The sequence below is a fragment of the Hypomesus nipponensis genome, chromosome 6, assembly GCF_054491055.1.
Source record: "Hypomesus nipponensis isolate SF chromosome 6, ASM5449105v1, whole genome shotgun sequence".
NCBI lineage: Eukaryota > Metazoa > Chordata > Actinopteri > Osmeriformes > Osmeridae > Hypomesus > Hypomesus nipponensis.
The window spans coordinates 7,032,024-7,055,372 of NC_140366.1; the positions used below are offsets into that span (position 1 = coordinate 7,032,024).

At 42.0% G+C, this 23,349-nt stretch overlaps 1 protein-coding gene across 4 annotated transcripts; it reads left to right on the top strand.

Moving 5' to 3' along the window:
* Positions 1 to 352: 352 nt before the first annotated feature.
* flvcr2b (FLVCR choline and putative heme transporter 2b) lies at positions 353 to 19,599 on the top strand. 4 transcript variants are annotated; one of them, XM_084700399.1, is made up of 10 exons: positions 353 to 1,365; positions 6,793 to 6,934; positions 10,594 to 10,734; positions 11,743 to 11,810; positions 12,455 to 12,558; positions 13,284 to 13,394; positions 14,823 to 14,928; positions 15,290 to 15,401; positions 16,493 to 16,548; positions 18,060 to 18,180. In XM_084700399.1, exons 1-10 carry the CDS (start codon positions 781 to 783, stop codon positions 18,132 to 18,134), a joined length of 1,500 nt encoding a protein of 499 aa, XP_084556525.1. In that variant the 5' UTR covers positions 353 to 780; the 3' UTR covers positions 18,135 to 18,180. The 4 variants fall into 4 exon arrangements, with proteins under 4 accessions (XP_084556525.1, XP_084556524.1, XP_084556522.1 ...); XM_084700398.1 differs by having other exon boundaries at positions 18,048 to 18,166; XM_084700396.1 differs by lacking the exon at positions 353 to 1,365 and adding an exon at positions 3,936 to 5,093.
* The last annotated feature ends 3,750 nt before the right edge of the window (positions 19,600 to 23,349 follow it).

The following is a 23,349-nucleotide window of genomic DNA, read 5'->3' on the forward strand; positions in this document are numbered from 1 at the left end:
TTTTGAAATGTTAAATTAAGGTTCTGTTCAACGATTTGAATTATTGCAAATTCTAAATTAAGTGGCGAAGAGGGGCATTCTAAATATCAAGGTAGCTATTCTATTGCACCATGGTTTAACCATCGCTGGACTTTCAGTTAACGCTCAAGGATTTCAAATGATCACACTGGGTTATTTCTATGTTTGGCGTATTACATTTATGTCAAAGATGACTGGCACACGCACACTATAGTTTCATCCTTGTTTTTACAGTTACTCAACTGGGTTCAACTCCGCCCTCGAAAGCCGCGTGCCAGTGGGGCGGTTGTCTTCGCGTGATGACGTGCATTGCTGTAATTTTGCACCACTAAGACCATGCAGACCGTATAAACTGTATACTTTTTTGGGGTGACCATGCGGTGAAGAAGTAAACAGAGCAAAACTAGATAGCGTGTGGGAAGGGGCCTTCGTGGGGAAAATCGCTCAGATTTTATTCAAATGTTGTTTGTCTATAGTTGACTAAAAGTTGTTTCAAGACGGGAAACTAAAAATCTTCGTAAATTAGTTGACGAAGAACACAAACATTTTTTTCGGGCACATTTTCAGACTAATTAGACAACCAAGCGTCGTACACTTCAGTAAAAAATATTAGAACAGCGTGTTTTGCTGATATCGATTGTTGGTTTCTGATTCGTGAACTTTCAAGAGGAGTAGCTACAGTTGCTAGAATTCACTTTGAAGAACCAGTCACAGGCAACTGGCGAGTCGATTGTCAATGCTTGTTGTTTGTTGCAGTTTAACATGGGCGAAAAAAACAACATCGATGGTGAAATTAAAGACAGTCAAACTATTACGGACGTGGAAAAACTGAGAATGATGAACTGCCTCGACCCCACCGTACACACAGAACAAGGGATAAGCGTGAATGTCAACGAACCGTCTCAACCCACTCGTCTATATAAGCGGCGATGGTTTATTGTGTGCTTGTTTAGTTCATATTCTTTGTGCAACTCTTTCCAATGGATACAGTACGGAATAATCAACAATATCTTCATGCGGTTCTACAATGTCAACACTTTCACTATAGACTGGATGTCTATGATCTATATGTTAACTTACATTCCATTCATATTTCCCGTGACGTGGTTGTTGGATAAAAAGGGACTTCGGGTCATTGCGCTGGTTGCGACGGCTTTGAATTGCGCCGGGACATGGGTCAAGGTAGCCAGCGTCAGACCGGACCTGTTCCCAGTTACCATGCTTGGTCAGTTTTGCTGCTCCTTGGCGCAGGTATTTATCCTCGGGATGCCATCGAGGATCGCATCGGTGTGGTTTGGGTCAGAGGAGGTGTCAACTGCATGCTCCATTGGAGTCTTTGGAAATCAGGTATGTGTCAATTTTCAAGTTAAATATTGATAACATTAACTTGATCACTTATTCAGTAGTAGAATTCGTTAAACATCCCTTTTAACTGAATGCTATACTGACATCCCCATGTTTCCATTTGGCGAGTTGCGCAATTACGCACAAGTGTTGAGGACGTGATCGTCAGCCTCGACAATAAAGGTTGACACGTCATTGCTATGAAATGTAACCAGCACGTGCACATTGACTGGACGTTTAACGTAGAACATGCACAGATGGGTGTTTAAAACGTTTAGACCATATCAAACTTGAGTAGGCTATTTAATGCAACATATATCTCCATCTTCTTCAAATTGTGTCTATGATCTGAAATGTGCGGTGGCCGACAGGTGCAAACGGCCTGCACCCTAGGAAAACACATGCAAATAGACAAAACACAACAAAATTAAGAAAATATCTTCATTAATTTGACGACACATGGGCAGCATTCAGCAAACGCGCGGCAAATACAATACAACCAAACACACAAACGCGATGCAAATGCCCACAAACCCCTATAAACAAATGCAACAAAAAACAATGCATCCAGTTTTCACAACAGAAGTGTTAATTTGCTTGTGTTTTGTCTATTTGCATGTGTTTTCTTGAGTTGCAGGGCGTTTGCACCTGTCGGTCACCGTGGTAATGACCCAGATGAAACTACGCTCTGCTCTTGTAATAAACAATCGATGTTTAAAATGTATGTATTTCAAATAAACTAAAATAGGCTATATCGACCAGTAACTGCACTTGTGAGCACTTAGTCAGTTACACTCAGTTGACCTGCCTCTCTTAGATGTTTTTTCTTATTCAGTAGACTAATCAGTGTATAGGGCCAATGATGGGACAACATGAAGCTTTCATTCAAATCAAATCAAATCAAATTTATTTGTATAGCCCTTTTTACACGCAAGCATGTCACAGAGGGCTTCACATACGCCCATAGAACTGCCCCTCAACCATTGTTGGGAAAAGAGAAGCAGGACAGGCAACTATGGTATACTGTTGAGTAAGGTTCACTATTTAGCTTAACAGTTAGACATTGTATAGTATTAAACCAATATAAGCCTATAATTGTGACATTACAGCCATAGATAACTACTCCAAACAGACGTTATAATTACTCCATTAGACGCTGAAGTAATGATAAAAAAATTGTGTTTTGTGTCCCACTTCGGACAGGAAATAGAAATCCTATCCCCCTTGTGTTTAATACAATAGACAGGTTGTGTCATACATACGTTTTTCATTTCAATTAGAGTAGACAACATGTTTGGTTTTTTAACATAACATGGGGAATAGTTTTTTCTTCTTCTTTCTTTTTCGAGTGTCCAATGAACTCCTGACATCTCTTTGCTAAATGAGAGGTGAATATAAAGAGGAAAGACCAGAAGACAGCGTAGTGATACAATTCCAACCGTTTTTTCTGTCTCCAAAGGAAGCATTTGATTAGCATTGGGACAGGACTGCTTCGCCCTACTTCCTTACAGCTAAACCTTTAAAAAGGAAAATATGTTAAAAAAAAACATGTACAGTAGCCACCGAATACCTTAGAGCAGGGGTCCCCAAACTATGGCCCACAGCCCCAAACTACGGCCCGCCGCCGTAACACATTTGGACTGGACCTCTGAAGAATGCCAGAAACTTTAAAAAAAACTTAACACTGATTAATATGCATAAGTAAGTACATGTTTTGATTTCAATAGCAATGAATATGAAAAAAGTCATTACTATATTAATAATGCTCTTTCAATAGGCTATATATCCCTTCATATGTACGGATGTACGGTGCATAACAAAATAATGAACTAATGTAGCATAATAAATACATTTAAAATCATAATAACATCTCCACAATAATACTGGCAGTTTATCAAATGTTTCTTCAAGGCTTGAGATCTCCTGTTGACATGACTGTAATGGCTGATTGTGCTGTCTTAGAAACAGGGAAGTATTCAGGCTTTGGATGCTTTGAGTGCTTGAATGCTTTGAAACAGGATATCAGCTAACTGAGTTGTTGAACAGTTACGTTTGTCCCATTATCCTTTGAAACCTAGTGTTAGACATTCTAAGAAAAAACTGGAGAGAATGACTTGATTTCAATTGCTGTAATGTTAAGCTTATGTTTTGAAGATGCAGGTTTAAATCAGAAACCTGTTTAGGTTCAGACAGAACAACCTTTTGCAGTTTATGTTATGTTAATTCCTAATTAATTAAGAATTTCCATATTGTTTTCAAACAATATTTTGCCTGACATGCCAAACATTGCATTTGCTGAATGCTACAATGCTACAATGTGAAGAATAGTGGTGGTATCACATTCAGTGGGGATATCTCTCATCAGCAGGGACAGGGGCAGATGGATGAAGAATATAGTGGGGAAATCCAAATAAGGAATCATTCATGTTGAAAGGTAATGGTGGAAAAAGGTATTGGTGGAAAAAGCTAATTTGTTGTATTTTTATTTGTGACATAATAACATATGGAGGCACTTATAATCTGTCAATGGCTGAACAATGAGCACAATACTAAGAAACATCAACCATTAACTTTAAATGACTCATACCCACATTGTTTTTCTCAAAACCTGTCATGTTGAGGCACATTAGATACACGTGCATTTTCTGTTTTCAGTAATAAACTGCATGAAGAGATGTAACCTATTGACAATGTCATAAGGCCTCAGAAAGATGCAGCATCACATGACAAGGCTGGAGGGGATAAAAGGTGGAGCCGATGGCTAAACCTCAGAGCTAGTGCAAAGCAGCTAGCTGTAAAAAACTTCAGAGGGCAGAGAGTACTTCCCGAACGTCCCCCTCACACACACACGCAACGGAAACTGCATAGCTGCTTCAGCTACAGTGGGAATCTGGCTTCATTATTCTTCGGACATACACAACAGTGTTCAACTTAACGAAGTTTGAATTTAGAACGGCGGCCTGCAGACCGTCACCTGGTTGGAGAAGTGTGGAATAAGGACTGTCGGAGGGAGTGGGCAAAGGGGTTTCCATCTGCTTCTGAGTGTAACTTCCGATCTGCTAAGTAAAGCCTAAAGCAGTATGTTGGACAAAAGTGTAGAGGTCAACATCTCTGGGACAGACTCGGTATCAAGAGGCATGTGTCCACAATCCAAGACAGGAAAGAGTCTCCTTCCAGGTCTGGACTCCATCCAGTGGACTCCGGGACCGCTGGGCAAAGCCGTCCCGATAGTCTCTTGGAAGAGCCCGGAGATGTCATGTGGAGACAAAGCCAAACTGGTGCCCAAGATGGAGACCAAGATCTACCGGCGACGCTGGGTCATGCTGTTTCTCTTCAGCGGTTTGTCAGCCAGCAACGCCTTCATGTGGCTGCAGTACGGCATCATCAGCAACATCTTCATGCGCTTCTATGACATCGACATGCTGGCCATCGATTGGCTCTCCATGATATACTTCCTCAGCTACATTCCGCTCATTGTGCCCGTCCTGTGGCTCCTGGACACGCGGGGCGTGCGCGAGGTGGTTCTGGTCGGCGCCGCCTTCAACTGCATCGGCGCGTGGATCAAGATCGGCAGCGTCGGCCGAGAGCTCTTCGTCGTCACCTTCTTTGGCCAGTTTGTGTGCTCTGTCGCCACTGTGTTTGTCCTCGGCATTCCTTCTCATCTGGCCTCTGTGTGGTTTGGCCAGGGAGAGGTGTCCACAGCCTGCTCTATTGGAGTATCGGGGAACCAGGTTGGTTGACTGTTAACGTTTGACCCCTTTCCTTGGCATAGGTCAGCTTGAATTGTGTTCTGATGTCTTGATTGACTTGAATTATTCTCAATAGTCGTAGTCTGTAGTAATGTTGGCTGTGTGGATGAAGCAGAGCATGGTGACATGGTGTTACACCTAAACAACAGATTTGTAGCACACTTGTCAAATACCCAACACGATGAAGTTGCGCAATTAGCAAGCCATGTTCTGCCTCTGACTCAGATGGAAGGTCTTCGCTCGTTCCTATAAAGAGTTTTATTTATTCAAATCTCACTGCTGAGAATTGAGAAGATGTGTCTTGGGCTTAGGTTATGTTTCATACCCCATAGAAACCAAGTTAGGTCACATAGGAAATAGAGGCCTTCTGTGTGAGCTGTGCACAAGGGCGTGACCACCCATTCTTTTGGGGGGTCACTTGTGTGATTTCGTTTGAATCCACCTTGCGTTGTTCTGCGTTGTCATGGTTACCTAACACTTTTTCGTCAGTCAGTTGAGAGCAAAGAAAGTAATGTTAGTTAACTTGTTGTAGAGGAGGTAGAGTAATGGAGGATTTGAGGTTACCTAAAAAGCGGAGAAAACTGCACCAGCAGCCAAGTATACTCTGTTTCTTTCAGTAAGTAACTTCATACCGAGTTAAATATGTAAGCAGATAAAACAAGTAGCCTCAAAAAAGTATTAGTCGCTGTTTTTCTGATAAAATGTGGTCACAATGTAGGCACTGTCTCAGAGGAATTACACTATTCCTTTAGATGTGAATGTAGTCCTCGAACTATGTTCTAAATGTGTGAATTTTCATATATAAATATAGAATTGTAGGCAATGCACTTACTAACAAAAAAATTATGGGACAGGGTATTCATTTGGACCCCCCCAATGTCTAAACCATAGTTACGCCCTTGGCTGTGCATAATATGCTGTTCTGATGCTACAGTACTATACATTACAATACACAATTATCTTCATTTTGCTCAACTTTTTCCTACTTGATATAAAATTTCGAGCAGGCTAAAAGTTTCCAAGTTTTTTGGGTTACGTTTTAGAAACACCCTTTGAACAACATTGGACATACAAAGTCGAAAACCACCAATAGACATGACTCAATATTCCCATTTGCCCTGCTCCACCCTCTACAACAGGGGTCCCCAATCTTTTTTCTGCGAGGGACAGATAATTTTTTTTAATGTGGGGCCGGGTCGGTCTGTAACAGAAGATTACATGGCCCAGAGTGACTACCAGTATTATTGTGGATATTTTATTATGATTTTAAATGTATTAATTACGCTAGATGATTTATTATTTTGTTATACACCGTACATATCAAGGGATATATAGCCCATTAAAAGAGCATTATTACCACCGTAATGACGTTTTTTTCATATTCATTGCTATTGAAATCAAAACATTTACTTACTTATGCATATTAATCAGTGTGAAAGTTTTTTTTTTTTTTTTTTTTTTATAAAAATAAAAAGTCTGGCATAGTTCAGAGGGCCGGTCCAAATGTGTGGGCAGGCCATAATCGGCTGGCGGTCTGTAGTTTGCGGACCCCTGCTCTACAACACCCCCCCCTCCCTCCATCATCTATTTTTCTGTCAGCAGTGAGTGGCATATAGTTTGGGCCACATTGCTGTAATGTGTATTAACTTCAGATGCTCCCTCTTTGTTTCTACTCTCACAGCTGGGTATTGCCATTGGGTTCCTTGTGCCACCTATTCTTGTACCCAATGTTGAAGACATGGAGCAGCTTTCTTATCACATCAGGATCATGTTCTACATAACAGCCGGTGTGGCCACGCTACTCTTCATTCTCGTTGTTACTGGTAAGTACTCTTAGTTACTGGAGGTTAGCTGTGGTAAGTACTCTAGTCATAGTAGGTGTGGTAGGTACTGTTGTTACAGTGAGTTTGGTGTGCTCAGTGCTGGCCGTTATGGGAGGCTAGCAAAGTACCCACATTTTGGGGGGGGTTAGGTTTGTAAGTACTGTAGTTATGGGGGTTAGGTGCAGGGGCAAAGCCACGGGATACCCAAAAACCAAAATATCTCCGAAAAATTATGCACCGAGTGCACATCGCAAAGTTAATAAGAAAAAAACCTGAAAAGATGCCTATCCATATTTTCCTAGGCCTACCCAAAAATATTACTCTGGCTACGCCCCTGGTTAGGTGTGTAAGTACTCTAGTTTTGGGGGTTAGGTGTGGTAAGTACTCTAGTTATGGGGGGGTTAAGTGAGGTTAAGTACTCAAGTACTCTGACATTGCAAAATGGGAGAGTAGAAGTGAAAGTTGGAGTTTAAGCTATGTCAGCGTATGACCTTGAGCTTAGTTTACATTGCTTCATACCTGTGTTTCCTCTTTCCTACTTACCTCTCTCAAGTCTCTCAGTGCTTTGACTTGTGTGCTTTGCGCATTTGTTCGCTGTTTACAGTGAGTCCCAGGTGATGATGTATTTGAGAGTGCTTTAGCCTCCTGTCAATGGGCAACATTGAAAATGTAACATAGAGAGCAGACCTGGGGCCCGTTCTCCATACGTCGCTTATTACATCCGAGTTCAAAGGACACATCCAAGATGACATCATCTTGCTAATCATGATCTGGCTAATTCGGTTCTTCAAACACCCATGTTGTAATATACTAATTAGTATAGCTGGATTGAGTTATGCGTTGGTCTAAAAGGAGGTATGTATCGATAGTAGAAAACTTGATCAGTAACGCTGCCATTTTCTGCTCACATAAGTCTATGGCTGCTCACCATGGCCAAAAAGAGCCCCCCGTTTTTTCCGCAACAGAGCCAACAGAACAACAGCTTGCTTGAAGGTTACTCTGAATTTGAAGATTTAATCACAACTCCAGGGAACACCTCAAAGTCTGCAAAATCCAAGAAAGAGGCCTGGCAAAATGTTTTTTTTTTTTTTTTTACTTTCATATTTACATTTATCATCTGTAATGTCATATGATGTGGTTTCAACAAATTTATGATGTAAGTGACACCTTCACAAAAAAAAACAATTGGCGTTCCACTCAAAAAGTATAGGCCAGCATCTCGCACTTAGCTTTTAATTTGGTTTCATGTTAAATTCTGCTAATTATTCTTGCACCTTCTGCAACAGGTTCCTGTAGTAAAAACAGACAAGACATGACTGTGACAGACGTCCTGTATCACCTCTGCTTGTAAAGCCTCTATCTAATCATGTTTACATAAAATAAACCTGCTCCCTAGCAGTCCCAAGCCATTTTACTACCTCTTCCCTAATACAAAACAGAGGAACAGAGGAGTAAACATTTAGCCTTTTAAGCCCGATTTATACTTGTGCGTTTTTACGCACACAGGGAACGCCCTCTCCGTCAAGGAACTCCCTCTCCGTGTCCTCTCCGAACCCCTCGCAGAGCTCTACATGCACCTCCTGATTTTCCTGACTATCCGTCTGTCCGTCCGTCTTTTTAGCAATACCCCTTGGCTGTGATTGGTCCGTATTAAGAACCGCTTGCGTCGGGTGGGGGCGGGGTTGCCGTGACCAACAAGAGAACAGAATCCTTTGACCGCCATTGTTGTAAGTTTTTACAATTCATATTTCAGCTTAACAGTACATGTAAATCAGCATCTGAATTAAAATGTGACGAGAAATGGGCAGTGTAGTTGCTAAGAATGTGCTTATTTTATCGATGAAGCGGCTCATTTGTAAATTTGCTCCGACTTTTCGAAAACCTAGCGAGCATTGCAGTGCAGCGCCGTCTACTGTTCTGGCGGTGAATTGCTTTCAGCACGCAGAGCCGTCGGAGTAGTATAAATTCAACCAATCCGTCCGACTCCGTGCGTGCGTCTGTCCGTTAATGGAGACGCAGAAGTATAAATCGGCCGAGAGCCTAACCTAACTGGTGTATTCATCAGACCTGAATATCATGTATAGAATCAGATTACACATGACAAACAGGAAATGGGTTGGCGTATAGAATCCGGGTATAGAATCCTTTCTACGTGCTCTTTTTCGAACACACTCGCCTTTCTCCTTGCTGCTTATCTTGGCTTGTGTTTACACTGTACGCTCCGTGCCTCTCTAACATAACAACCTCCGTAGGAGTGTCCCAGGAGGTAGATAGGCTAAGAAACTTGTGGGTATGCAAATAAAAAAAAACATAGAGCCTGCATCGCTCCATGGTTAACTGTAAGACACGCCCACACAGAAGGCACTGAGCCAGGTCACGAGCAGGAAGGAAGAGAATGGATACAAACTCCCGTTGTTCTGTTGGGGGGGTGAAGTTGCATTCTGAAAGACAAAAGAACAGTTGTGTTCGTGAGCTTTCAGTTGTAGTACAATGCAAAGTGCCAGTCACTCGCACTCACTTGTAGTATGTTGTTAGTGCACATATCTGTATTCTGACTGCAATCGTGGATGATTCAAATGCATTTCTCTGACTGAGGTGGATAAGGTGGATAGGGTTAGAATTTATTCAGATATTTTACGTTTTATTCAATGAGAAATTTTTCAAAAGTTGTTGTTTTTTTACTTGGCTACTTGGCAATTTCTGCCCTTATGTTGTACTTGTTTGCTCTACTGAGTGACCTAATGATACCAACTGGTCAGCGAAGTCTGTCTGATGCCTCATGCGATGTCTGGTGTCCTACTGGGCCATCTGGGGTTCTGACTCATGCCCTGGAACTTGGAACTGTTCTCAGTTAGGGCTGACAAAGTTCTGCCGCTGACTCAGATGGAACTGTCAATACGAATGTGGTTGGTTGCTTCCACCAAAGCGGTTGATAGCAGAGCCTTAAGCAGCCTTAAGACAGTTGTCTGAGGGAACGTTTGTTCGCAGAAGAGGATTCAGCATGTATCCAAGCTTTCACTTGGTTAGTCTTTAAAGCAGTGTTTCTCAACCGGTTTGTTGCGACCCAAAAGTGGATCTCGAGCTGGTGAAGAATGGGTCGCGGATGTGTTCTTTGGCTCTAATGACCTAATGGCCGAGGAGAAGTGTGGGCTGTGAGGTTAGACCAGCTGAGAAACTCTGCTTTAAAGTCTATGCCGGCCTTGGCCCCTTCACATTACATAGTTTCAAATCATATAAATCACTCACTACAGTTCTTCAAAATTACCGAAGTGATGAGGGGAATGGATTGGGTTTCATAAGGGCCTTGCTTGTCCTGAGGACAGTTTACTTGTCAGATCACATGTTTGCTAGTCAGCCTCCCCAGGGGAGATTAGTTTGATGTGAAGAACCATAAATATACACATCTGCTGTCTTGTCCTGTAAGAGCTATGCAGGAACCCACAGACCCAGGGGTCCTGGAACTTGGCCAAAATACTAAAGGCTTAACTTGTACAACACTTATGGGAACGTGTTCATTTTCTATCATAAGAAGTGCTTAATGTGTGTGTCAACTTACTCTGCAGTCATACCGCAGTATGAGTATGAAGTCAGTTCTGGTTCCTCATTCCACCATTTGAAGACATGATGTCAAGGTCTTTTGTCATGTTGTTATATTCCAGTGTTCCAGGAGCGCCCTGAACTTCCACCTACCCAGGCCCAGGCCACGGCTCGGAGCATCCCCCCAGACCAGTACTCCTACACTGCCTCCATCCTCCGGCTGCTCCGCAACAAGCCCTTCATCCTCCTCATCATCAGCTATGGTTTGTCTACCAGCACCATCATAATCAACACCACCACCACCACCGTCATTCTTACTCGTCAATAATCGTCATCAAAACAAGAAGCAGAAGTTATCCTTTAAGAATATTTCTACTTATGTGTGACAGTTTGGTTGTATGTTATGACGATACTTGCTCAGGGAAATGAAGGCTTGTATGTTTAATTACGGAACTGGTCCAGAATTTTCAGGAACCGCCACCATCAGTGGTGAGGTGTTCTTCATAGACGAGCTGATTTATTGCTGCACAAGTGAACTCATAAGTTAGGAACATTGATAAGAATCAGGCACCAAGAACATCATGGAAAGAAACAGTAGAGGATGTGTGCGCTGTGTACACTTTGTCATTTCCTAACCCAACATTGTAGGTGCTTGTTTGACCTACAGTATCAGCTCATTATCTGAGTTTGCTATGTCAATGTAAGCAACTCATAAGCAGTAAACTGCTCTACCACTGAGTTATACCTATAAAACGTCTTATCCCACAATGTCATGAATTTAGGTAAAGGTGCTTCAACATAATCATGGAATGGTTAATGCTTTTATTTTGTAATTATTTGTACTTTTACACGTACAGATTTGTTTGCCTATGAGGTTCAGAGTTTGCTATGTCTTTGCAAATGATTAACAGGAAAGGATACAACCAATGGCAACCCCTAGAGATTAGATAACACGAGTGACCTATAGGTGAAAATGAATTGACTTTCACTTCATTCAACTTAAATCTTCTTTTTATATCCCCTTAATTAGCCTGTCGGGCTACTGTTTGGGCCTTCATGTCCCAACTGCTTTGCTGTATGCGTGCGTCTTATAAATGGCACTTCGATTTTTCTGATGAACTTAATGCTCTTTGTGCCTGATTCTTGCTCCCAGGATCTGCCCCCAGCCATACCTTAACCACAGACAACAGCAGTTCCTGACTGGGGGCCGTTGGCAACACTGAATTGAGTTGGGTGGTACATCTCACTCTCTAACTGTGTCTCTCTCACAGGACTGAATGTGGGTTGCTTCTACGCTGTGGGCACTCTGCTCAACCGCATGATCATTGAACACTACCCTGTAAGTCCTGGCTGAGTCGACCTGCGACCTGAGCACTGCCGCTTCCACCTGTTTCCAAACATTCCAAAGTCGAGTGTTGTCGGGGGGGTGGGGGTAGGGCTGGGGTGGTGTACCGTGAGAGAGGGCAAGAATCAGAATTGTTTTTTTATTGCCATGTAAGTTCAGACAAACACAGAATATACTGTGGCAGGAAGGTGCATACAAAAAAAAAATACGGATCTCGATTACATTTTTCTTTTTCAAGCAGAATGTATAAATACAATTTAAAAAGTCTAATACTAAAACTAAAGAGCTGAACATATTATAAACAGCTTAACAATATACTAAAGACCTTAACAATGTAGATATAAAATAGATATCATTAAAATACAAAATGTTACAAAGTTACAAGATATGAAATCGGGCAGCATAGTGCAAAATTAATTGCGCAAACAGCTGATGAATGGACTTATAAATATAGATAAAAGCCCTGACTCACCACCTTGGTGACTCCAAGGCCAACATTACTTGAATCAGGCAAACCTCAGCACAACCCTCAATAAAGTTTTATGCCCATAGTTGGAATCAGATTAGAATGCAGAAAGGCTTATGGCTATGTGCCACACTCTACCGACCCCCTCACCCTCCTCCCTCCTGACTCGCAGGGAGAAGAGGTGAACGCTGGGAGAATAGGCCTGACGATCGTCATCGCAGGCATGGTCGGCTCCCTGATCTGCGGCATCTGGCTCGACAGAACCAAGACCTACAAGTAAGAGAACCCTAACCCTAACCATACAAGTAGGAGAACCCTAACCCTACAAGTAAGAGAACCCTAACCCCAACCATACTAGTAGGAGAACCCTAACCCTACAAGTAAGAGAACCCTAACCCTACAAGTAAGAGAACCCTAACCCTACAAGTAAGAGAACCCTAAACCTCCTTCCCCGTTGTCTTGTTTCCATTCCTCCCGCCCCCTCCTGTATTAGTATCTGAACGCTGTTGTGTCTCCTGCGTCTTGTGTGATGTTGCAGCTTTGTTGACCCAGCTGCAGCTTTGGGGATAGCGCCCCGGCGAACTCACTGATCTCTGAGCCGCAGTGTGGCGGGGTCACCGGCCATGTGCTCACAGAGATCCTTCCTGGGGAACAGCAAACCCCCCTGAATTGTGCCTGTTGTTCCTCGTGACTGTTCCTAAAAGTGTTTTGAGAAATGTCAGAAATGTGTCACGTGCTCCCAGAGTACACGATGGAATGTGAGTGTCTTCCTGTCAGCTCTGCCAGTCAACATTAAGGACATCTGAGCGGTCAACATGCGTTGACTTTGAAAACAGACTGGCATTTATCCTATTGTGGAAGTGGTTGGTTCGAGGGAAATCACTTTTCGTAGGGAAAAAAAGACTTTAAAACTTAGCGGCTTCTCTGAAAGTTTGATTCTACTAAGTGTTTCTTTTCTACTACGTTTTTTGTATCCATGTTTTTGCATCTGTGTTTCCTAGACAGACCACACTGGCTGTGTACCTCATGTCACTGGTGGGGATGGTGGTCTATGCCTTCACTCTCAGTCTAGGCCACTTGTGGGTGGTCTTCATCACTGCTGGAGCTCTCGGGTAATACCACACTCTACATGACACTGTACAATAGAACAAGCGGCCGGTGGTGCTGTTCAAAGGCTTTACACTTTGGAACGAGATTTGCCCTCCTTTTTACATACGTCAACGGTAGTAACAGACACACAACAGTGAAATAGGAAGCTGAAACAGGAACTAGCGTCAGGGTAGAAGGATCTAGATAAATGTTGTTAGCATGTTATAACGGTAGCCCACGCACTTCACTGTATTTGTGCGTTGCTGTGTTTCTTTGAATACAGTTTCTTTTGCTATGGAAAATAATTGGTGAATAACTGTGGACTGTAGTCTGTAGTCTGATTATAATGACTGTAGTCATTATAGTCAGTGTGCCAGAAACGCTAATGCTTGGAAACTATAATTTAAAGACTCCAAACATCTGCGGCAATGATTTACTGAAGTGGTCTACTGGTCACCTTTGGTTTGTTTTCTGTTCTGATACATGCTTGTCTACTGTCTGTGAGAGCTGACTTTTATACAGACTGACCTTGTAGTCTTACTAGTTTGCCAAAATAACCCTAATCTGTGCCTAGAACCCACTTATAGATGGTATGTTGAGTCATTTAACTGTAGATAAGTATACTTTGTAGGTAAGGACCTTTTTCACACATTTAACTTCTCAATTTTACTTTCAACTGCTCGATTATCTTTTTTGATTTTAAGTACTTGGCCACAGTGTTAGATGACAACATGACTACCAACATGGTTGTTGACAGGTTTGTCAGCTCAATGTGCAGGGATTCATTTATTGTTAAATTCAAAGTACAATCATCACCAGTAAGGTATAGTGCCCTTTGTAAGCAAAAATGTAAACATCAATGTCAACAGCACAACATTCTGATGTCATAAATGTTAATTCAGGGGGGCATTCCAGAAAGCAGGTTATGTGACATACAGTAAGACATACCAGCTGATTCACAATGTTGCAGAAACCTACTGGCAATGTTGCTACAACGCTGGGTGTCAGCTGGGGAGTTAACTTACCCGGGTATATCACATAACCTGCTTTCTGGAATGCCTCACAGGATAATTTGGCCCGTGTTTTGGTCCTCTCTCTCTACCTACATTTAGTCATTTAGCAGGAGTGCTTATCCAGAGCGACTTACAGTAAGTACAGGGACATTCCCCCGAGGCAAGTAGGGTGAAGTGCCTTGCCCAAGGACACAACGTCACGGCCGGGAATCGAACAAGCAACCTTCAGATTACTAGCCCGATTCCCTAACCGCTCAGCCACCTGACACCTAGCAACAAACATTTCCATTCTTGATATGAAATGTTTCATCACGCCCTATGAGGAGAAGCCATCAGGGCCACTGGGCCCGATTTGCAGTATTATCATAACCGTTTCGTAAACGGACTCTCAAATGATTTGCTGACTGATGTATTGATGTGGTTTCTCTCTCCGTCTAGGTTCTTCATGACAGGTTACCTGCCCCTGGGGTTTGAGTTTGCTGTGGAGCTCACCTACCCAGAGTCAGAGGGGACCTCGTCAGGTCTTCTCAATTGCTCAGCGCAGGTGAACACACGCAGGTCCCAACATGTATCGAATGTGTTCACAAGTCAAATAACTACTGTCGAATCGCTCACACATGCATACTTTGTACACCTATTAATGCTCATACGTTTTGACACTTCGTTTGACTCACCTACTGTGTATATCAGAATCAAAAGGACTACAGTCTCATGCAAACACATCTGATCTGCTTGCATATAAATGACTGAACACTGTAAATGTGTTACCCACACACAGTTAAAACTGAATGATGTCTGTGCATGCATTTGACATACATTTTATGCCTCAGTGTGCATGTAAGTGTAAATGTCACGCGCACGTGCTTTTGAGTCTAAATGCCTGTACATCCATACGTCTACCGCAGGTGTTTGGGATCATCTTTACCATCTGCCAGGGGAAGATCATCGATGCATATGGCACGTTGGCAGGCAACATTTTCCTCTGCGTCTTTCTCCTCATTGGAACTATAATGACAGGTAGACATTTCCTTTTTTCCTCTCGCCACATGTGAAGACACATATTCATGAGGTGGCGTGTTCCCAGAGGTGCACATCCAGTGGTTCTACAGTGAGCAAGTTCTTTGGTTCAGAGAAAGCGTTTGTAATGGTTACTGTGTAACTTTTTCCAGTTTAACTACTTCAAGGTTAAGCGTTATTACTCAAATACGAGAACAGTGTTGTGTGTGTGTATCGAAGTTATAGTGTGTGTGTGTGTGTGCGTGTGTGTGTGTGTGTGTGTGTGTGCGTGTGTGTGTGTGTGTCCGTGTGTGTGTGTGTGTGTGTGTGCGTGTGTGTGTGTGTTACATACTGTGTTTTTCCATGCCATCCATAAAACAGAAGGTGGTCAGGGTTCACACCATGACGGGTAGAAAACACCCCAGTTTTACAGTATTTGCACTGTACCTTTTTGTCATAATATTTTCTTTTGCAAAGAACAAATTCTTCTAAACTAAAGGTTATAGCTCAAGTTATGAATATATATGGAGCACATCATTAAATATAGTCTCTCACTGCACACATTGTCTCCTAATTTGTAAAGGAAGGTAATGAGTTTAGTACGTTGATCATCATCATTACATTGAGCATTATTGAAAAGAATAAATATATCATTATTTTTTTAAGATACAATGATTTTATTATTTTGTAGTATTTGGTGTAAAAACCAACATACACAACAAGTAACACAATCGTATCCATTGTACTGCACTCTCTTATGCATGCAGTATACACACAAATCCATGTGCATGTGTCGTGTGCCCTATCTTTTTCAAATGTCATGTTGTGAACTTTGGGGCCTAACTGAAAACCACGTCACAGGGCTGCCCCCTAGTGGATGCCCTTCAAACATACCTTGCTAATGCCTGAGAAATTCCTTACAGTGCATAGGTGCATAGTCGTTTGAACTTTAAAGTGTGTCCTGATGCAAATATACCTCATGCTACATACTACACATTTCTCAAATGCTACACAACACAGTAATAGGCGCAAGCTGTTATTTGTGTTATATTTTCAAGAAATTGAAAATTACCCTTACCTAGCTATTCACTGTATTCCTCTATTTACTTTAGGTTTTATCAAGTCTGACCTTAGGAGACAGAAAGCCAACCAGCTGGCCAGAGCAGCGGTATGTATCAGTGTATAACTATTTGGGATGGGTCATGGGGTATCAGAGATTTCATTTGGAGAAACTGAAATAGCTATTTCAAGGGGTCGCAGTAGTGGAATTTATACCACTGCAAAGGTTACCCTACAGGTACCTATAATCAGCATCTCACTGAATCCTTTCTTTTAAAGAGGCCGTACCGCTTCAAATCTAATGTTCTATCCATAACACAACGCTAAAGGGCTTGAATAAAGTGAGAAGCTTTAATGCATGGTGACATACAAATAGTTATTGATACCATATTACTCAGTGTTAGGACTTTTTGTTTGAATTGTTTGACTGACTACTATTTGGCATTTCGAGAGAGACTCGTTTGAGTGACGTACTCTCAGCAACGACATTGTGAACTTGGAATGTGCAGGGCGAGTACACAATGCTTCCAACGTCACTCAAATGTATTTTGTAACTCCAAGAATAGCCTGTCTCGTGCCATGTCTCTCCCCTGCCTGTCTTGTTCTTCCCAGCTGCTTGTCTGTTCCTGGTTATGAGTTGTTGTGGTGCAGTTCAGTAGTAACCGACAGCACCACTTTATTTATATACTGCATGTAGTCACGATAGGGGCTGATAACATGCCCACGGATACGTGATCATGTTTTCGAGGATCTGTCTAGATCTTGAAAAGTATGCCGAAGGTGGTATTAAAGCGTAGTTTTATGAGGCACTGGCCTAACTTGATGACCAACATGCTTGGTAATGTGACTAAATCACTAATCACTTTTTTTCAACAAACCAAACTTAAGTCAGGATGTTAAGGGGAAATTATTGGTCATGCAAGACAGAAAAACAATGGAACCTTGAAAATGCTAACGCTATAAAAGTTTTGTGTCACTCTTATTATCCAAACTCATTATTCACATTGCTATTGATACTAATCTGAAATTACGAGCATAAGACAGTCTTTTACTTTTAATGAAATTGATTGAAATTACGCAGTTTAATCATACATTTTTACATTGATCTTTCTTCAATCAACATGACCTTGAAATAATGTCAATTCCAGCATTGAACGCTTGTCCCTGGCTAATATTTCATCGTAATAAATTGGAAGGGAAGAAAGAATACGTAAATCTGGTAGTAATTGAATGACTTTGTACTATACAAAAGTTGAAGTTTCTGGTATAGTATGAGGTTCACCGTCACAGCCATGTTTCACAGTGTGGCCGATTTCTTTTCAAGAGCTGGCAAGTAAAAGCTCAACACAAACGACAATTCTAGCCATGCTTAAACAAGCTAATTGCTAAAGTAACACGTAAACTATTATGGTAATTATGGGTTTGGACTTTCACGGTTAATTACGTACGTCAATTTTAGGATATACCTTGGTATGTAACCCCATAAACAGAAAATATAGGAAGCTAAAGCTGGTATTGCAGACAGGACTCATGGGAGAGACGCGGAGAGACGTGCTTGCTCCACCCAGTGGACTGAAACTGCAACTCCAGACATTCTGTGACCCTTAGCTGTCGTTCCAGGCGGATGGACAGATTGCGGGGCAGGACTACGGGGCCACAGCTCTAATCAACCCAGCACCGCCTCCTCAGGCTTGATCATTAATCCCACCCATCTACTACCCCCACCCCCCCACCCCCCTCCACCCCCCCAAATCTTTTTTCTTCTTCTATGCTCTACAAACAGATGGTCTAAGGTAGGGGCATATCCAAGCACCCACAATCACCACACCCTATCCTGTGATTTTATCACATCTGTCCACCCTTACCTGACCTCTCACTTTTCCCTTTCCTGTGATCTTACACACGTTAAAGATCCTCAATCAGTCAGGCACAGCACCTTAGAGCTCTTCACTTCTCACGCGTTAGACAGAAGGACATTTCACAGAGGATTCCCACAGAAGTTGCGATTGCTGACTGGCTCAGTTTGTCGTGTTGAATTGTTACTAGTTAAGGATTGTTTTTACAGCAAGTGTACATCTGTGGGCTAATGTATTGAGCCTGCTCTGTAAAATGCCCCTCATTCTGAGGACATTTTTACGTGGGTTGGATTGCACGTAACTTAAATGAAAACCACTTGATTGGGCAGTAAATGAGCAGTCGGGGCGGATCTGTTGGCTCTAAAAGGCTAGAATAGAATAGCAGCCATGTACAGTTGGGTGTCTGTGTGCTCTTTTCATTAATCCCATGCCCTTAAACATGTGTTATGTGTATGCTGTGCTGCAAATAGTTGACTACAGGTTTACCACCTTTAATGTTTACTACCTTTAGCAACCCACTAACATTAAATGTTGTATGTGTAGGTTGGCGATTTGCTGTTCATCAGTACTAGACAAAGTTACAATTACTTATCGCTAGATTGATTATAGGAATTCAATAGCTACATAAAGTCATACTAACTTGGTTTTGTTGATTCTTTTTGTTACCAGGAACCGACTGAAAATCATGATGGAAGCGTACCTATGCCTGCAGTTCTAAATGAAGAAAAGCTTTAGAATATGTGTTGGAAATTACCAGCATATTACAAAAATAATATTGTATTTTGGATAATATCTGGGGAGGAATATATATAGTGCAATAAGGAAGTATGTAAAACAACTTCTAAATAATTTTATAGAGCTTCTATATTGTACTTCAACTTTACTTCAGTGTTTATTACATTGTTGATTGACAATATGGACGATTTTACATTTAATTTTCCCTTAAAGTTTTCTAATTAACAGTAGTTTGTGTAAGCATTTGTGCTGCATCTACCTAACATTTTTAACAATAACACCACAGATACAAAAATACAGGATTTTTACTATGACAACAAAGCTTTAACTTTGGAGTATTTTACAATACTGATCAAATTATGATATTAATTGGTATTTATCAAAGTGAATTGTTATTACATCTCATTTTCAAGGTGTAGCATTTTGTAAGATATTTTTTACTACCTGTAAAATAAATGTTTTATTTAGTTTGTTATAGTTACAATGCACCAAGATTTACTGTAACTGCACTTTGGGTGGTGTATGTCGGTTCTTCAAAAGAGATGTAATAAAAAAATACTTGAATCTTATACTTAAATGTCATGGGTTACTGTGTTAAAGCAATACTGTCCTATGCAAATACTTCTTGGACCTAAGGAAACTAAACTTTTGCTAAATCTCTTTGGAACTTTTCTTTTCTGAAGTTGTGCATTTGTTTCACTGTTTGCTTTCATAATATGCCACTAGAGTGCGATATTGCCATATAAATGAGGATACATTTGCATTTTGTCCAAACATGGGGTAATTAGGAAATCACATCACTTTAAAACAGTACAGAATGTGAGAGTTAGTGAAAGGTGTGAAATATCTGATCAAGTGAAGCACCTAATGTAATTACATGAAAGTTGTAATACTTATCCTTAATCTGGAACCTCATTTGATGTAAATGTCATATTGTTAATCTTTCTCTCAAACTTGGTTTGACAACAAGGTTGTCTTATGTTGGGTACACACCACAAGATAATCGGGCTGATTTTGGGCCGTTTCCCTCCTTCCGACAAACCTACCTAAACCATGTACCGACAATCATAGGTACTGTCTCGATTATACACAGATTATTTTATCAGATTTTCCCTTGGTGTGAGGTGGGTTAAGAGTGACCGAACTTGCTCGGAAGAGCATCGGACCCGCCCCAATCAGAAATCCTGATGTGTGGGGGGAACCCCAAGGAAAAACACCACACACTATAGGAGCAAAACGGTTAAATCTAGGATTGTTTTTGTCCTCATGTTAGTGGTCTCTCACATTTTGAAAATCTGTAGAACTTCTGCAGAAGCCTGATAACGATCATTCATTTAAGTCTGGTGTGTTGAAGCAGGAAAAACTCTAAATTCTACAACGTCATACAAGACAGTGGGCCCTGTGTGAAGACCACTGGGTTATACTGAGTCCCCACGCAGAGTTGACTAACACAAGCCAGAGCCCCATGGTAGAGCTGCCTGTGTGGGTGTAGAGGACCAGGGCCTTGACGGAGGCTGGCTGTGTGGGTGTAGAGGACCAGGGCCTTGACGGAGGCTGCCTGTGTGGGTGTAGAGGACCAGGGCCTTGACGGAGGCTGCCTGTGTGGGTGTAGAGGACCAGGGCCTTGACGGAGGCTGCCTGTGTGGGTGTAGAGGACCAGGGCCTTGACGGAGGCTGCCTGTGTGGGTGTAGAGGACCAGGGCCTTGACGGAGGCTGCCTGTGTGGGTGTAGAGGACCAAGGCCTTGACGGAGGCTGCCTGTGTGGGTGTAGAGGACCAGGGCCTTGACGGAGGCTGCCTGTGTGGGTGTAGAGGACCAGGGCCTTGACGGAGGCTGCCTGTGTGGGTGTAGAGGACCAGGGCCTTGACGGAGGCTGGCTGTGCAAAAAGTCACAGTGGAGCTGTAAGTGTGTGTGCATGTAATAGACAGCTGAGTCTCATGGCTCATCTTGTTGCTGTATATTAGCCCTGGTCCAGTTCACATGGCAAATGGAGTAAGGATTCTTTCATCCTCTCATTTGTCCTGTTTCACATGTTAGTTTTCTCAACGCTCAATCCTCCAATACTTCCTTGATTTATCAGCTTTTCTACCAATACCAGCTACCTATGTGGCGCTCAAACAAATACCTGTGGATAGATTGCATTCGTTTTGGCAATAAAAAAAATTATTAAAAAAACATTGTTCTAAAGGGAGATATTTTTATTGGAAGCAGTTGTGTATGTACAGGGCTCTCAGCCCTTCTCAACATTTCTGTGAGGTAAATAGTCTAGTGAAGAGCAAGAGGAGAGACTGGTGCTTTCCTTAAAATGTGTCAACTGTACATTTGTAAAGTTATGTAGAACCCATGTCACACACATTCGCTTATTTATCCTCCTGACTGCGAACAGACAGGCCATGGGCTAGAATTAAAGTGTTCTCTTGAAGAAAGATGCTGTCTGAGGATGTGTAAGTCCAGTGTTGTTCAAGGCAGGTCTCATTCTGTCTTTATGCTGGTGCTCTCCAGATATTACCACCCCCTCCTAATCCACGTCTCCAAACCTACTAGGTATGCAGACAAAACAATGACCAGTCAAAGGCTTATAATCTCAGTAGGAGATTGTAAAAGCAATGTATGTTTGGGTAAAGGGACACGCCATGAAATTAAATGTTTAGAGACTGTCTCATTCCAGGCACCTTGCAGTGGACAAATAGGCCATTACCCTGCCTGGTTACACAGTAATGAAAGTTATCAGACTATCCGACTACTAACATATTGTTTTAAGACGCTGCTTTAGATTTCAACAAGTTCAATATTGACCATCAAGGTCATTTCATTAGTGTAACAAAACAATCTGAATGTGTTTTTGGGGTTGCTTAGGATAATGTTCTTTGTTCTACCATAGGCGTACTTTACACTAGCAAGGAGGCTAATGCTAACAGCAGCCACATAGGTTCTTTGAAGTTCCTAGAATTTAGTGAAATAATCTGTGTCCTTCTACTATCCTCTCAGTAAGTGTAAAAACCATTTCCATTTTCACTTATAAGACTACAACAAGTGGCCAGATAAAATCTTACCCAGTGGATTTATACAATTATCTAATTTCAATAAATGGTAGCTAACTTCCAGCACTGGACATGATCTCAGTACAAATCTGTTTTAAAATGTCCTGTACAGATGGTCCTCCAACATAGTGAGTGAGTGAGTAAAACAAATGGTATGTCAATCGATCTACATTGAACGCAACCCTCTGAACTTAAGATATTGCATCTGGAAGAGAGAGAGGGGGGGGGGGGTACAAAAATATTAGAAGACACCCTGGGAGAGAGGCACTGCGTTGGGGGAAGTAAGGTGGAGGAACTGGGCTGAACTCGGTGTAGCATGGAGCCCCCTATTTGTGTTGCCTGTTTAAACAGCGGCAAAGATTGATAGTGCTGGCTGTGCACAACGTACGGTAGTAAAGGAGGAGCTGTTTGCACTGTGGGCTGACTGTGCTGGCACTGGACTGAGCACACATGACAGGCAAAGGGAGAGAGGGGCAGAGGAAGAGAGGAGGAGGGAACGCAACGACGGACAGGATGGGAAGAAAGGATGTGAAAGAGAAGGTGGTTCATATGGGATTGTGAGAAAATATCTCGGGAGAATGAGTGGAGAGAGTGAGAGAGAAAAAGGAGACACTGAAGCGACACAGTCAGGAGTTTTCAGAGACAAACTCCCTGAGCTCCCTGTTTCCAGCTTGTAAAATGTGATATCATTAAATGGATGCCTCCAGTAAGGACTTCAAATCATCAAATCAAGCTCAAAGCGAATGATTAATTTCAGATTTATCATTCGGGAACTGGTTCGATATGATATAAGGGGACAATCTTAAATTCTGCATAGAGATTGTAATGCGTTGCAAATGAACTGCTTAGCACGCAGGTCCACTTCAGATACTCCACACTGTAACTGGCATGTTGCTCCATACAGTAAAAGTGTGAAACGGTTACTGATGGCTCAGGCCCAAACAGCTCTGGTTGGTACCAGTGTGTACTGGTTGAGTTCTTACTCAAACCAGTTCCCTCGTGTAACGCAAGAGATATGTTCTCAGTCTCTCACCTATAGCATGCGTGTGTGTGTGGGTGAGAGACAGAGCAAGAGAGTGTGAAAACAGCATGTATGAAATGCACTGTGTGTGTGTGTGTGTGTGTGTTCAGTTAGTGCGAGAGAAACACAGCTGGTTGGACTTAGTGAGTCAACTTTCAATGAGGTGATGTTTTTTTATTTGCCAATTGCCGGTTGTCAGTGTTGCATCATTACTGGAAATAGTTGTTTATTACATTTTTATGATTTATCTCGTTA

Excerpts from the sequence above, each read along its gene's own strand:
- flvcr2b (XM_084700396.1), top strand. The coding sequence starts at position 4,443 with ATGTTGGACAAAAGTGTAGAGGTCAACATCTCTGGGACAGACTCGGTA. Across the intron at positions 6,935-10,593 it reads CTTCATTCTCGTTGTTACTG|TGTTCCAGGAGCGCCCTGAA; the intron begins GTAAGTACTCTT and ends GTTATATTCCAG. Across the intron at positions 13,395-14,822 it reads ATCACTGCTGGAGCTCTCGG|GTTCTTCATGACAGGTTACC; the intron begins GTAATACCACAC and ends CTCTCCGTCTAG.